The 15,611-nt window shown below is 35.3% G+C and overlaps 2 protein-coding genes across 5 annotated transcripts; one reads left to right on the top strand and one right to left on the bottom strand.

Moving 5' to 3' along the window:
* The first annotated feature begins 184 nt into the window (after positions 1-184).
* Coq6 (ubiquinone biosynthesis protein COQ6, mitochondrial) lies at positions 185-2,747 on the top strand. 2 transcript variants are annotated; one of them, XM_065362508.1, is made up of 10 exons: positions 185-506; positions 593-795; positions 862-1,104; positions 1,186-1,293; positions 1,365-1,427; positions 1,510-1,617; positions 1,695-1,897; positions 1,980-2,095; positions 2,195-2,361; positions 2,438-2,747. In XM_065362508.1, exons 1-10 carry the CDS (start codon positions 422-424, stop codon positions 2,465-2,467), a joined length of 1,326 nt encoding a protein of 441 aa, XP_065218580.1. In that variant the 5' UTR covers positions 185-421; the 3' UTR covers positions 2,468-2,747. The 2 variants fall into 2 exon arrangements, with proteins under 2 accessions (XP_065218580.1, XP_065218588.1); XM_065362516.1 differs by having other exon boundaries at positions 185-522.
* A 3,176-nt stretch (positions 2,748-5,923) lies between these two features.
* On the bottom strand, positions 5,924-12,454 carry LOC135844310 (mucin-2-like). 3 transcript variants are annotated; one of them, XM_065362480.1, is made up of 4 exons: positions 12,089-12,448; positions 10,902-11,066; positions 6,463-8,670; positions 5,924-6,306 (listed from the first exon to the last, which is right to left on the bottom strand). In XM_065362480.1, the coding sequence occupies exons 1-4, from the start codon at positions 12,147-12,149 to the stop codon at positions 6,233-6,235; spliced, it is 2,508 nt and encodes an 835-aa protein (XP_065218552.1). In that variant the 5' UTR covers positions 12,150-12,448; the 3' UTR covers positions 5,924-6,232. The 3 variants fall into 3 exon arrangements, with proteins under 3 accessions (XP_065218552.1, XP_065218559.1, XP_065218545.1); XM_065362487.1 differs by having other exon boundaries at positions 5,924-7,072; positions 7,532-8,670; positions 12,089-12,433; XM_065362473.1 differs by having other exon boundaries at positions 5,924-8,670; positions 12,089-12,454.
* Between the last annotated feature and the right edge of the window lie 3,157 nt (positions 12,455-15,611).

Raw genomic sequence — 15,611 nt, 5'->3', positions numbered from 1 at the left:
CTCGTTTTGAGCGTTACGAACGTAAATGAATCGTTTTTGAACGCTCTATATTACGCTAATATAGTTTCGGTTACTGTTCCAGTTACGTTACGGAAGGAAAAATACGGATTAATTTTTTCGTTTGGGAAAAGGCAGCACTGATTTTTAAAAAATAATTCTTATCAATTATTTATCAAACTTGATTTTACTTTTACTTTTTTTTAATTTTTTCTGTTCATGAAAATTGAATTTAATTTTCTATTTTCCATTAATTTTAATAATTTAATATAGAAAAATTGACGACTTGCAACATTACCGAATTTTTCAATTTCAAGGAAGTAGCGAAATCCAGTGCAATGGATGTCACTGAAAAAAATTAACGGAAAGGGTCGTGTTCTGATTTCTCTGGATTTCTCCATATTCGCCGTTTTAAAATATTGAAATGTTGAAACCAAATGCAAGACAGTATTACGATATCATCATCACCGGCGGTGGCATGGTTGGCTCTGTTTTGGCCTGCAAATTAGGTAAATATCGCAGAAAGTAATCATTTCTCATTTTGAAATTCTAATTTCAGTATCACTGTTGTACCTACATTGTATATTGGTTTCAGCCAAGACATTGAGTGCCTACAAACCGTCAATTTTGATGATCGAAGGAGGTCCGTCCAAATTATGGGAATCCGAACTGTCTAAAAATGATCGACCATTTAGTAACCGAGTTTCAGCTATTAACAATTCAACTAAACATTTATTGCAATCGATAGATATCTGGGATACCGTATCGAACAAATGTAAAAATGTCAACGAAATGAAAGTAATAATGTACGCTACCAATATACTCAATATCATTATTGTATTTCTCATTCCGTATCATTTCTAGGTTTGGGGAAACGGTTCAAAAAACATTGGTACCGTTTTCACCGCCGAAAACGAAGGCGATAACTTAGCTTACATAGTTGAAAACGATATTTTAATAGCCGCTGCGATGAACTCCATGAGTAAATATGAGAATTTAGAAATAATGCATAATAGTCAAGCTAAGAATTTCAAGTTACCAGATAATGAGGAAGATGGAGTATCTTTAACAGCTAACGATAATATTCAACTAGAATGTAATCTATTGGTAGGTTTGTTTTTATACTGAAATAATTTAGCTTCCTGATGGAACGTTGAATATTCTAAATGTTTCATTTTATTCAATTAGTTGGGTACAGATGGAGCGAATTCAAAAGTAAGACAAGCAATGGGTACTCAGTATATTTCATGGGATTACAAACAGCGAGGAATTGTTGCTACATTGAAACTTAGTCAAGTGAGATACTTTTGAACATATTATTATTTATTAAATTAAAATATTTTAATAAATTATTTCGACTGTTTTAGAATGGAGAGAACGATATCGCTTGGCAAAAATTCCTATGCACTGGACCAATTGCTTTACTTCCGGTAATATTTTCTATCGAGTATCGAGTGTTGATTTAGGTGAATATATATTCGAATTGACATCATATATGTAATTGTTTTACAGTTGGATAGAACCACTAGCTCTTTGGTTTGGACTACAACCCCGGAGCAAGCTAATTTCCTTCTTTCTCTTACCGAAGAATCTTTCGTCGATGCTTTGAACTCTGCTTTGGTGAGCGAAATGTTTACAATAATGTAACGTCGTGTTGCCTTCACGTTAGTAATTCTCCGATAAATTTACATTTTCAGTGGGAAGAACCAGTTACCGATAAATTGAATGAAAACGTCACTCAAGCTGTAAGCTCACTTTTGAAGAAAATGAATATCGATGAAAAAAGGCAAGAACTTACTCCTCCTACGATTGTTGATGTTGTCGAAGGCAGTCGAGCATCATTTCCACTCGGATTTGGCCATGCAGTTTCCTATATTTCGAGAAATGTAGCTCTTGTTGGGTAGGTAATAAAAGTGTTGGTTAGTAAAAAAAAAATGAAATTCGTTGAAAATGAGTTTATCGTTTGATTTATAATTTTACAGAGATGCAGCTCATCGGGTTCATCCGTTAGCTGGGCAAGGTGTCAATTTAGGATTCGGTGATGTAGCTTGTCTTAGCGATGTTCTCGCTCGTTACGCTTCATATGGAGCGAAATACGGTTAGTTGAAATATTGTACTTTCATTAATAATCTGTTGGGATTTAGTTCAGGTTGCTAAAGAGATTAATATCTTGGTGCAATATATTTCACGTTATCAGGTGATTATAAAGCGTTGCAAGAATACGAAACTATTAGACAGCGAAGTATTATACCGAAATTGATTGGCATAGATCTGATCCAGAAAGTAGCAGGACACCAGTGGTCACCTCTTTTAGCTTTAACTAACGTAGCTATGCAAATAACAAATGCTGCGACTCCTCTAAAAGTATGTACTTGATGTTAACTTAGTTCAATCACTCGATTAATTATTGCGATAAAAAATCCTGCGTTTTATTTTTCAGAAATTGCTAATAAAGTCAGCTGCGGTTTAAATTTTGAAAATGTAGGACCAGTTTCTTCAATTTAAACGTTTGATGAACGTTTTTTTCATGTCCGATCAGTTTAGTAAGTTGGATGTTTGTTAAAATCCTGTACAGAATACGAAGTGATACAATACCTATCAATGTGTAGTTTTAAATTTAGATTCATTTTTACACACTTCAGTATTGATTCTGAGTATGTTTTAAAGATTTGTGTGACAAATCTTTCCAGCCTGCGTTCTTTATTTTGTTATTTGTCTAGAATAAAATTCTTCAAAATAATTTTCACGAATATTTTCTGACTTGATTATTCACCCAACGACCCGGATTTGTAATGTCTGAAAGATTTTGAACTCGAAACTATGAAAATCATCAACGGCGTCGGAAGCCGGAGCGTTCAAAAATAAACTTAATTTTTTTTTTTAAATTTACTATTATTTTGTCTCTTGACTTTTTCGTCAAATTTATTTTCAAAATTTAGGTCGGTACTCGTATGTTGAACAATAACAATCGAAAAAATTTCATAAGTTTTGGGCTATTTTTTCGACTTTTTGAAATTGGCAAAAATGATGAATAAATTGGCACCACTGCGTTCCACCGTTTCGGATTTTTCTAACGCAATCTCGAAATAAGGGAAACCGTTCTCTCATGCTGAATAGTGGACGCCTGAGTATGCAATGATGCTTTCATACGATTCAAAAGATCGTCTGGAGATGATATTGTGGAAATGTTGATACCTTTATCCAACACTTCTAAGTATTCCAACAGATTTAACGTTTCCTCCGTTACCGTTTGACTTGAATTTTGCATTACACAATTCCATGCAATCAACACGCGCAGAATAATACTATAGTTAACATTTTGCACATACCTACTTCTAAAAGGGAGACTAGGTATAGGTACTTATTTAGGCACGTGGAGCGTTTGGCTAACACCGAATAAGTAAGTACCTACATAAATACCTAGGTACGAACCCATTCACCATAATGATCAACGATATAAACATTACAATTACACGTTGCTTGAATATTCAATAAATGGAGTTTTATCAGTCATAGGAATGTTATAAAAGTAGGTAACTAGGTAGGTATACTTAAACTTATCTACCTAATTGGTATTTCGTTTTGAAATGAAACACATACGTTCAAAAAAATGTAATCATACGTCAATTCTTCTACATATCATCACGCCAAGTTATAGATAACTAAATTGAAGCATGATGAAATAGGTACTCTCAAAATACCAAATTTTAGCTTTCCAATAAAATTTCAATTTTTTCCTAATTTCTGGCCGAAATTTGATTTTTTTTAAGTCGCTAAAAATCGAAAAATATACGTCAGCATTTGAAATTTTAGAAAGAATTGCCGAATGAACAATGGCGTAGCCAGGATTTTCTCAAGGAGGGGTCAAAACCAGATTTTTAGGCATGAAAAATCGAAATTAGAGGTAATTTTCTGGAAACCTGTCATGATGCGAGGCAGTGTTGTCAGTTTAAAACAGCACCATATGTTTAAAACGTTTAAAACAGTGTTTTAAACATCGAGAAAAAAACAGACAGTGTTTAAAACAAGATTCTGTTTAAAATGTTTTTTTTTGTTTTAAACAAGTTTTTTTTCAACTCCAATTTCCTAAAAAAAACACGTTTTTTTTTTCAATTCCTCGTTGAAAAAGTTGTGAAATTGAAGGAACTGAATTTTTAGATTTTCATTCTTCTTCCTATACTTTTTTTTAAAGGCAAATTTTGTGTTTTGATTTCAATTTTTCAATATTTCTTGAGCCTTATAGCTATTTTATGACGTCACATTTTAAAAGTTGATGACTAGATAACGTATATTTGAAAAACTGAATCCAAAACAAATGAATGTGTGTTAAAAACGTGTTTAAAACACATTTTAAACATGTTTAAAACACGTTTAAAACAAATGAGAATGCAGCAGTTTAAAACTATGTTTTAAACAAAAAAAACGTTTTAAACAAAAAAAAACCGTTTGTTTTGTCTTTTTTTAAAAAAAAACGTTTTTTTTCCAACACTGATGCGAGGTGATTTTATGAAAATGAAGGTAAAATTACAGCTCGAGCGAAAATTTCTAGAAAAAATGGATCAGAACAACAAAAAAACGTCAAAATGTTTGCATGTTTTATTTCAAATTTTCGGTCGCCAGGGGGGCCATGGCCCCCATAGCCCTCACTGGCTATGCCACTGCGAATGAAAAACCAAAAATCGCGATCGAGAACATATGCGCCGGGCATTCCTAAAGCAGAAGCTATTTTTAGATTTTTGAGAGGGAGGTGGTGTGGACTGAAAATTTGTCGGTTGAGGTAGTAGAAAAATATCAATTTCACCAATTGAAGAGCTCTATTCCAAAGTGGGTCAAGTCATTTTTCCCCCAAAAAAATGCTTTTAACATTTTTGATGCTGAAATTTGTTCAGTTTATCCAAAGGTAGGTTCATCTTTCCTTTCCTTGGACATACATTAGAACAATATTGCTCATAGAAAAATTTATAGACCTCTTCAATTAATATAATATGACTAATGAAAATTTTTATTATTTCTTGGATTTTTGTTGGCCTCGTAAGTATGTGAAATTTGTGAATTTCAAAACAAGAAACAATTTGCCCGAGCGAAGCGAGGGCGACAGCTGTAGCGAATTGTTATTTTGAGATGCCTAAAATAAACATTTTTTTAATGCGAGGAGTTTATTTTTACTTTTGGAAAGAAAACCGACTTGAGCGAAGCGATGCAAAAAGTTCTGAAAATTTGTACTTCGAGAGGCGTAAAAACGCGATGTTTTTTTTTATCGTAAAGACAAGGAGTTTATTTATGGGATTTTAAAATGTTAGAATTTGAATGATGTTTTTTTTTTGTAGGAAATTGATTTTGAAAAAGAAAATAGAACAGTCCCAAGCGAGGGCTCAAGCTCTTAAAAATTTGTACTTCGGTGAGGAATGAAAACGATTTTTTTTTAGGAGTTCATTTTTTGGTTTTAAAACTTGATGTTTTCTTTAAAATGTTCATCTTGAACTTCTCAGTTATATGTGCCGAATACACAAATCCTACCAAGTACAGATAGGCATTTTCTTGACCAGCCTTAGAAAACAGGGCAATGATAAATAGGCCGGTCAAGAAAAGAGACTTCTTATTTGAATTAATAAAACCTGCACATCTATGTACGGGTCAAAAGCTTTTTATTGAGACATCGTTGAGCAAAATCGGTTCTGCCTTTCCTGAGATCTCAGAGTCAAAAGAATCCGGTCATAATTTTAATATATAAAATATAGATGAAAGTGTACATAAGTATACCTACACTAAATTTCAACAGTCAATGTGAATGCAATCTATGTTTGAGTGAATACCTACGAAATTATTTTCTGCAGTGAAGTTCCTGTCAAAGTGCCAGTGTACATTTGTAAGACAAGACTTTCTTTGGAAAGCAGAAATGTCAATATAGTTACCTATTAAAAAACACTTTTCATAATTGTATTGTATTTTTTACCAGTGAATAGTCAAAATTGTTATAATTTTATTAATTTGTAAGTACATACCTAATATAAGTGAACTTAATTACCTAATTAATATTATTAAAATATTATCAAAGTGTTTCCTTTCCTTATCAATTGATTATCAATACACCAGTTAGGTTAACCCAGAGTAGAATCAATTCCATTTGTGCTAATGAGAGGCTGTGGCCACCATCATGTGTAAACTGCACCAACATTGCAATAATCATAATAACAAATGTTGCAAACTGTTACTTGTTTTCCTTGTGTCAGTGCCATCAAGGCCAAGGCCATAGTACAAAATGCCTTTTTTTCTTTAGAGGTGATGATGTGGTTGGAGATGACAATGTGGTTGGAGATGACAATGTGGTTGGAGATGATGACGAGGATGACGATGTGGTTGGGGATGCCAATGACAATGTGGTTGGAGATGATGATGGGGTTTTGGATGCCAATGACAACGTGGTTTTGGATGCCAATGACAACGTGGTTGGAGATGACAATGCGGATGGCAATGTGGTTGGAGATGATGATATGATTGGGGATGCTGATGTGGTTGCAGATGACAATGTGGATGGAGATGACAATGTGGTTGGGGCTGACAACATAGTTGGAGTTGGAGATGATGATGTGGTTGGAGATGATGACATGGGTGACAATGTGGTTGGGGATGCAGATGACGATGTGGATGTTGATGTGATTGGGGATGCCGATGTGGTTGGGGATGACAACATGGTTGGAGATGACAACGTGGTTGGAGATGACAATGTGGTTGGAGATGACGATGTGGTTGGAGATGATGACGAGGATGTTGATGTGGTTGGAGATGACGATGTGGTTGGAGATGATGACGAGGATGACGATGTGGTTGGGGATGCCAATGACAAGGTGGTTGGAGATGATGATGTGGATGATGACTTGGTTGGGTCTGCCAATGACGATGTTGTTGTGGATGCCAATGATGACATGGTTGGAGATGACAATGTAGTTGGAGATGACAGCGTGGTTGGAGATGACAGCGTGGTTGAGGATGACAATGTGGTTGGAGATGATGATGTGGTTGGGGGTGCTGATGTGGTTGGGGATGACAACATAGTTGGAGATGATGATGTGGTTGGAGATGACGATGTGGTTGGAGATGACCTCTTAGGAGATGACAATGTGGTTGGGGATGATGATGTGGTTAGGGATGCCGATGTGGTTGGGGATGACGTCATGGTTGGGGATGACGTCATGGTTGGAGATGACAACGTGGTTGGAGATGACAACGTGGTTGGAGATGACAACGTGGTTGGAGATGACGACGTGGTTGGAGATGACGATGTGGTTGGAGATGACAAGGTTGGAGATGACATGGATGGAGATGACATTGTGGTTGGAGATGACATTGTGGTTGGAGATGACAAAGTGGTTGGAGATGCCGATGATGACGTGCCTGCGGATGCAGACATGGTTGGGGATGCAGACATGGTTGGGGATGATGATGTGGTTAGGGATGACAACATAGTTGGAGATGATGATGTGGTTTGAGATGATGATGTGGTTGGAGATGATGACATGGGTGACAATGTGGTTGGGGATGCAGATGACGATGTGGTTGGAGATGACAATGTTGATGTGGTTGGGGATGAGTATGTGGTTGGGGATGCCGATGTGATTGGGGGTGACAACATGGTTGGAGATGACAACGTGGTTGGAGATGATGACATGGTTGGAGATGACGACGTGGTTGGAGATGATGATGTGGTTGGAGATGACGTGGTTGGAGTTGACCTCTTAGGAGATGAGATTGTGGTAGGAGATGACGAAGTGGTGGCAGATGACAACGTGGTTGGGGATGCCGATGACAATGTGGTTGGGGATGATGACGTGGTTAGGGATGCCGATGTGGTTGGGGATGATGACATGGTTGGAGATGACAATGTGGTTGGAGATGACAACGTGGTTGGAGATGACGACGTGGTTGGAGATGACGACGTGGTTGGAGATGACGACGTGGTTGGAGATGACGACGTGGTTGGAGATGACGACGTGGTTGGAGATGACATGGTTGGGGATGACATGGTTGGAGATGACATTGTGGTTGCAGATGACAAAGTGGTTGGAGATGCCGATGATGACGTGCCTGGGGATGCAGACATGGTTGGGGATGATGATGTGGTTAGGGATGCTGATGTGGTTGGGGATGACAACGTGGTTGGAGATGACAACGTGGTTGGAGATGACGACGTGGTTGGAGATGACAATGTGGTTGGAGATGACAAGGTTGGAGATGACATGGTTGGGGATGACATGGTTGGAGATGACATTGTGGTTGCAGATGACAAAGTGGTTGGAGATGCCGATGATGATGTGCCTGGGGATGCAGACATGGTTGGGGATGATGATGTGGTTAGGGATGCTGATGTGGTTGGGGATGACGACATGGTTGGAGATGACGATGTGGTTGGAGATGATGATGTGGTTGGAGGTGACAACGTAGTTGGAGGTGACAATGTAGTTGGAGGTGAAGAGGTAGTTGTAGTTGATGGTGTTTTTGGGGGCTTGGGCGGTGGCAGTGGTGCATTAACTGATCCATAATTGCAATAATTTTCATAACAAATGTCGCAAACTGTTAATTCTCTATCTTCAGTTGCTACAGCCCACGCACCATCTGCACAATATTTATTTCCATTGAGTACAACAACCCCCTTCCGTTTCACAGAATATGAACCATCTGAAAAGGCAAACATTCACCTACATTAGCTTACCAAATTTAGCTTGTTGTAATTATTTTACCTCTTTTAGCCTACATTTTAATGATTCATGTAGGTATTTCCTGTTTATTAATAATTGAAGACGTCATAACAAAAAGGGGTATATATGACACATATGTCCTTTATGAGACGAATCCAGATTGTTATTCTTCAGACCTTCCTCTATCATATGAGACCACCCCCACTTCACAAAGTTGAAAAACCACTGAGATATCGTCATTTTAAAACTGCAAAGTCGATTAAAAATTTACTTTTTCAGAGATAATGGGTTATTCGTGGTTGATTTTGTGTTGTCAACTTGTCAACCATTACTTACCTGGTTTAAATTCAAAAATTTGCTCAAAAACATTTTTAAATCAAAAAAAAAATTGTCCAAAAAACTTGTCTTTTTTGTTTTGTTTTGTTTTTTTTTTTTACTCAACATAGCGATCTTTTTTCAGAAATAATGGGTTACTCACGGTCGATTTTGTGTTATCAACTATTATTTACCTGGTTTAAATACAAAAATTTGCTCAAAAACATTTTTAAATCAAAAAAAAATTGGCCAATTTTTCGCTTCAAAAAGGACATCTTTGAAAAGTCGCGAATCAGCATTTTTTTTGCTATTTTAATTGAAAATATATGGTCAATTTAGATGTCCAAACGCGATTTTATGACTCACCCCCTCCCAAACATTGAAAACTTCCCTACTGCCTTGAAAATTGTTTCTACAAGAAAAATCATGGAATAATAGTTGTTTCTTGAAAAATATCCTACATTTTGATTCTTGCACAACTTTCATTTGGTGCCAGCCCTGGGCCCCAAATTCCCAAAAACCATTTCCAAAAAAGTCAAAATTGCGTTTTTAACATTTTTCCGAAAAAATTTTCAATCAGGAAAATATATTGTGCGTATTTTCCGAATACCGTTTTCTCGAATGCCGAAATCCCGATACCATTGTTTCTCGAAATCCCGAAAAAATTTTCTTTTAAAGAATTAAATTTTTCATTCAGAAAGGCTATAGGTGGATAAGCATGGCGAATTTGCCCCCGAGAGCTTCAGGGTTGATATTTGCATGGAAGGTGGGTACCCTAGAGCACCTTCAGTCAGGAAACCTTCAGAACCTCAGACCCAACCCCACCATCCGTTTTTGAGAAGCCACCCCTTTTCTGAAATTACAATACAAATTTTTTTCTCAGCCCCGTGTGAACCAATTTTTTTAATTTTTTAGTATGTTGTGAGGAGGCTAATTCGCCATGCTTATCCACCTATAGCCTTTGGACAAAATATTACCTTAATAGGTAGGTACATGAAAATTATGAAGAAATTGAAATTTTGAGAAATCAGTCAACGTAAATTAAGGAAAATGAAAGACATCGAGAATGAATTAAACAAAATCAGAAAAGATGAAATTTGAAAATTAAAAAGGCTTTGAAAAAATCGCTTCTTCAATAAGAAAATTGAACCAAACGAGCACAAAAGGAAAAGTTGCATGTTGTAACTTTAAGTGGTCCAGAAAACAATACCTAAAAAAGAATTTTGGGAAGTAAATTGAAAAATTTAAGTTGGGTATTAAAAAAGTTTGACAGCAGGGGAAAAATAAATGTAGAGTGTGGAAAAGCCCACCTCAAATCAATAAAATGACTAGGTAAACAAATGATCATGCATGATGCAATTTCAAAAGTCAAAATTTCAAAATAATGCAATAGGTCTAAAAAAACAAAGAAAAATTGAACTTTTCAAAAATCACTAACCGAAAAGAAAAACGCAAATCAAGTAATGAAAAATTTTGAATGCTGAAATTTAAAATTAAAGTAGCTAGTCTTGAAAAAATTGCATCTGCAATAAAACGTTGAAAATTTGTAGTCATTCGGGATTTTGGGTTTCGGGAAAACGGATTCGTGATTTTGGTTGGTATTGGTGACCAAGTAACTACACGAAGCGGTATATGTGGGAATTGAATTTGTAACATTGTCTCTTATGGAAGGAATTCAATTGCTGCGGGTTTCTGTAACTTGCTGGAACACCAGCGCGCCATACCTATGCACAGTCCGAATCAAAACTGTTTTAATTTAAAACACTTCGTGGAATATGGAACTTCAATTACCTATCGTTTAAGTTTCGTAAAAATGTGAAGTTATGTATGGGTGTCACTACTCACTAGGTAAAGCAAACCGAATGAGAATAATCAACATTTCATTTTATAACCTACCTTTGTTTCTCGTCTCGGTTGTTATGCATGCATTCCAACCAACCTCATACCAACTCGAAGAAAACGTTTCTGTAGCAGTTTTCCAACGGTTCACATTTATACAGGATGGATTTGGTTTGCGAGTAGAATGTCGACACTTGTAACATTCTATGTCACCAGCGTTTCCTACATTGAAAAATTGTTGATTAGAACATGAATTTTACGTGAACAAACTAATTCAATATTACACATTCAGGCCAGAGCATAAAATAAACATAGGTATACATACATATAATCTGGGTGGCACCCGTACGGAAAAATACCATAGGTAACTTTAGTAGGTAATCTATAAAACACAGATAATGGAATGTCCACTGATAAATTGTGTTTCCAGGCATTATGTAAGCCAATAAATTTTCCAAAAAATTAAAAAAATTCCATGTTCACTACAATTGCTAAATTTCATTCTGCAATTCGGTAAAATTTCGGATAAGCGCCTGTGATTCGAGGTCAAAATAAACTTGTCCTCTTCACATAAAAATACAATCGTTTCTTTGCCTCTCGAAATACAAAATATGTACTATCGTATTTTCAAGAGCTTTCGTCGTCGCTTGGGCCTGTTCTATTTTCTTTTTCAAAATCAACTTCCTTAGAAAAAACATCATTCAAATTTTAAAATTTTAAAATCCCCCCAAAAAAAACTTTCTCTCAAAATACATACAAATTTTCTGAAGTTCCGCTCGAGCCTGTTCTTTTCTTTTTCAAAATTAACTTCCTGAAAAATCCATTCTAATTTTATTATTTTAAAAACCAAAACATGAACTATAGGTACTTGCATTAAAAAAACACTCGTTTTTAGGCATCTCAAAATAAAAATTTTCAAAAGCTCTCGCCCTCGCTTTGCTCGGGCTAATTTGTTTCTCATTTTTGAATGAATAAATTTCACATTTGAGGATTCCAAAAATCAAAAAAAAAAGAAAAATTCTCATAAGTCATAAATGTTAGATAAGTATAATGTGGGAAAATTTGTAATTTTTTTCTGCATGAATCGACAAATTCTTAGTCGACAACACTCCCTCTCAAAAACCTAAAAATAGCTTCGGCTTCAAAACGGAGCACGTGTATCGGTTCTCGTCGGTTTTTTTTGTTAAGGAAAGCACTATTTTGATGTTGAAAATACTGCTTAATTACATAAGAAAAATTCTTACCTGTTGAAACATACAACGCCAAAATGAACGCGAAAATTGAAAGAAAACTGTAATTACTCATTGTTAGGCTATCACTGTTTCTAAGGAAAACCGAATCTATAGTTATAGGTATGATTTTCGCTATGATATCGACGAGTGTCGAGTTCTCAATTACACTTGTAGAATGAAGTACCTAGCCATACTAAACAGAAGACATACTCGATGGAAAAATAATACATCCAGTAAAATAAACCAAATCAAAGAAACGATAAGAAATCATTTCGGTGTTACGTGACTTTATGCAGAAACACAATATTCAAAACAACATCGCGCCAGAGTTGGAATTTTCTTATTGAAGACGTCGAAGCATCACATCTCACTGTTTATTTTTTCCGAGTTTTCATTTCAAAGTTTTTGGTTAGATAGGTACCTACATGGGAGAAATTATGTTTTTCGACTTTTTCTGAGAAAGCCACTGAATTAGCCAAAGAAGTTATCAAACGTTGAATGGGTATTGGGTATATGTATATTATTTCGCTGAATCCTTTATTGACATAATAATACTTATGTAGGTAACTACGTGTTATATATTTTCATTTTGATGTAATTTTTATTTATTTCAGCATGACCCGGACACCCAGCTGCAGCGGTGCGGTGACGCAATGGACTAAGAATCTTGATAATGAAATAATCACTCAGTTTTTTAAGAAAATGGAATGAAAATAACGTAATATGATCTCGATCACCTATATCTACTATAACTACGAGATGTATAATGATAGGACGTACCTATACACAACACGAGCTTGAGCCCGAGGAGGAAGAAAAATGATTTTAAATAGGTACATAGGTATTAGATACTAAATGCCTATAGATATAGTGATTCACTGGTCGATATTTTGTTCGACATCGAATCGAAGTAATTTTCTTACCAAAATTCAAAAACTTTGAACAGAATCCCAAAACATATCGTACTAAAAAGTAATTTAAAATTCGTTCTGCATCGTGGATTGGTTCAACATCAGATAAAAGTGAATGAAAAAAGAAATTATTCTAAAAATAGCCGAATGATACGTAAATTATACAATTTATATTTTTCAATGGAAATTACAAACCATAAAAAATTGACTAACTTGATCCAAATTTGGACTGAGAGCGAAAGGAAAAACATTTTCGACCAAAATTGACCCATCAATTTTTTAGCACTTTTGAAGGTCCTTTACCCATACTAAATATTCTGAAAAAAAGTATACGATTGTGTATCTTATTTATAGATAAGATAAACATGGGTACCTATAGGAATCATTTTATTTACAAGTATAATTTCACTTTTTTTAGGGGCAGAATTTTTCTATTTTTTAAGAGAACTAGAAAAACCGAATAGAAAAGAGAATCGAGAGGAAAAATATAAAATTACGAAGATTGATTTTAAAAATGGAAAAAGCAGCACTTTTTAGACAAATTCTAACGAACGTTAGGACCTTTTGACAATGTTTGCAAAAGCTGTACTTCGACCAGACTATTTCGGCTAACAACAAGATTTTACTGACCTTTTCGATGCCTTTTCGGCATCAAACAGAATTGTTTGGATTTCGTCAAAAAAGTAGAAATTGCTGACAATTTAGACAAAAAGCAGGAATTTTGAAAATTTCGGATAAAAGCAGAAATGTTTTTTACAATAATTTATTTATTTTGCCAAAAAACTGTTTTTTTTTATAACTACGAAAAAAATAAATGTTGACAATGATTTGTCAAAAAAAAGGACTTTTTACTTTTTAGGGTAATTTTGGCAAAAGCAAGAACTTTGGCCGATTCTGGCAACAGGATTTCTTGAACATCTTAGTAAAAAGCAGGTTTTTTTTTTTGGAAATTTCTATAACGGTTGGAAGTTTTTTTTATAATTTTGACAAAAAAGGGACTGCTTTACAATTTTGACATGAACGAGATTTTTTTGACAATTACTTAGGCGAAAACACAACTTTGCAGACAATTCTAGCAAAATAGAGCAGGCAAATAGCGGTTTTAAAAAGGAAATAATTGGCACATAAATTTTTTCTTCGGGAATGTGTTCAGATGAACCCTCCGAACTACCAAAAAAAAACCGAACCTCCTAACTCTGGAGCTACCTAATTTTTTTAGGGGGCTAAAACCGGTTCCGATTTACGTTTTTTGCGATTTACTCCGAAAATATTAGGTTTACGAGAAAAACTACCATGACTAAAAGTGTTCCCCTTCAAATTCTCGACAATTTGATACTACGCTCGATACCCATCCCTCAAGAGGGGTGTCTGAAAAAAGGGGTGGAAAGAGTAGGTGTTTGAAAAAAAGTCAGTCCAATAAATTGATCAAAGTTACCACTTAATAGCATTCGTTTTCGGTCAAATTTCTTTTACAAAGTCTACTCACCCAACTATTAATCGCACCACCATTGATTGGTCTTCAGCCCTCACAAGGGGTTGGTGGGGGATGCTTGGGTTTTCAAGTAACACACAACTGAATCATATATTTGAAAAACGAATCTGGACATGCGATATATCGAATGGTATGTTTTCGAGATCGCTGAATACGAATACCAACTTATTCTCTGGGCCCAACTCCTCAAAGCCTCTCTGTGCCCCAAGAAGGGGGTTAAAATTTTGAAAAATCGTGAAAAGTCGAGTGATATATCGAATGGTATGTTTTCGAGGTCGCTGAGTACGAATATGAACTTATTTTTGTCTCCCACCCCTCCAATGTACCTCTGGGCCCCAACAAGGGGGCCAAATTTTGAAAAATCATGAAAAGTCGAGTGATAAGTATATCGAATGGTATGTTTTCGAGGATGCTGAATACGAATATGAACTTGATTTCTGCTTATAGTTCCTCAAAACTCCTTTACGCCTTTCTAAATAGGATAAAATTTTGAAAAGTCGTTGAACATCGTGTAAACACGACTATATCGAATAGTATGTTTTCAAGATAGCTGAACACATATTTTTAGAACCCAAAGCACAATGGTTCTCAGCCTCAAAAAAGTGAACGAAAAAACATGGTGTGATCTTTTTCTTTAAAGATTCAGGCCATTATTTTATAAAAAATTCTGAGAATTCATCTCAAAAATACTGATTGGACTAACTTTCGGCGGGAGGAGAGGAGATGTAAGTAGAGCTACTCGCATTACCAAGGTATTATTGGGATCGCTGTTCAAAAAGTTTGAACCCTCATTTTGCAAATAAAATATTGTACATCTCAAGATTTTTCTTTAAACCGCTTACTCACCGACCAGGTTTTGTTTATTTTTCAATAGAAAATGAAATGGAACTAGGACTTTCACATGTGTTGTCGAATTTCATTGAAATAAAATGTATAATCATCCAACTAATATCTATTTTTAAATTTTGTCTAGCTACTTAAGTGCCACTCGAATTATATTTTCATGGGAAATTAAAATGAAATTAATCATTTATAATGTTTCTTTTTTTGCTGAAAAAACTCATAAATTGATAAAATATTTCAAAATAGAATCCCGAAAACACACCATTCGATATATTTGTCACTCGACTTT

The sequence above is a fragment of the Planococcus citri genome, chromosome 1 (genome assembly GCF_950023065.1).
Source record: "Planococcus citri chromosome 1, ihPlaCitr1.1, whole genome shotgun sequence".
Lineage (NCBI taxonomy): Eukaryota > Metazoa > Arthropoda > Insecta > Hemiptera > Pseudococcidae > Planococcus > Planococcus citri.
This window is presented reverse-complemented; position numbering and strand designations above follow the sequence as displayed.

Coding starts and splice junctions, on each gene's coding strand:
- Coq6 (XM_065362508.1), top strand. CDS start 422: ATGTTGAAACCAAATGCAAGACAGTATTACGATATCATCATCACCGGC. Junction 507..592: donor TGTTTTGGCCTGCAAATTAG/GTAAATATCGCA, acceptor TATTGGTTTCAG/CCAAGACATTGAGTGCCTAC. Junction 1,618..1,694: donor ATGCTTTGAACTCTGCTTTG/GTGAGCGAAATG, acceptor TTACATTTTCAG/TGGGAAGAACCAGTTACCGA.
- LOC135844310 (XM_065362473.1), bottom strand. CDS start 12,149: ATGAGTAATTACAGTTTTCTTTCAATTTTCGCGTTCATTTTGGCGTTG. Junction 11,067..12,088: donor GGCGTTGTATGTTTCAACAG/GTAAGAATTTTT, acceptor TTTTCAATGTAG/GAAACGCTGGTGACATAGAA. Junction 8,671..10,901: donor AACCGAGACGAGAAACAAAG/GTAGGTTATAAA, acceptor TTGCCTTTTCAG/ATGGTTCATATTCTGTGAAA.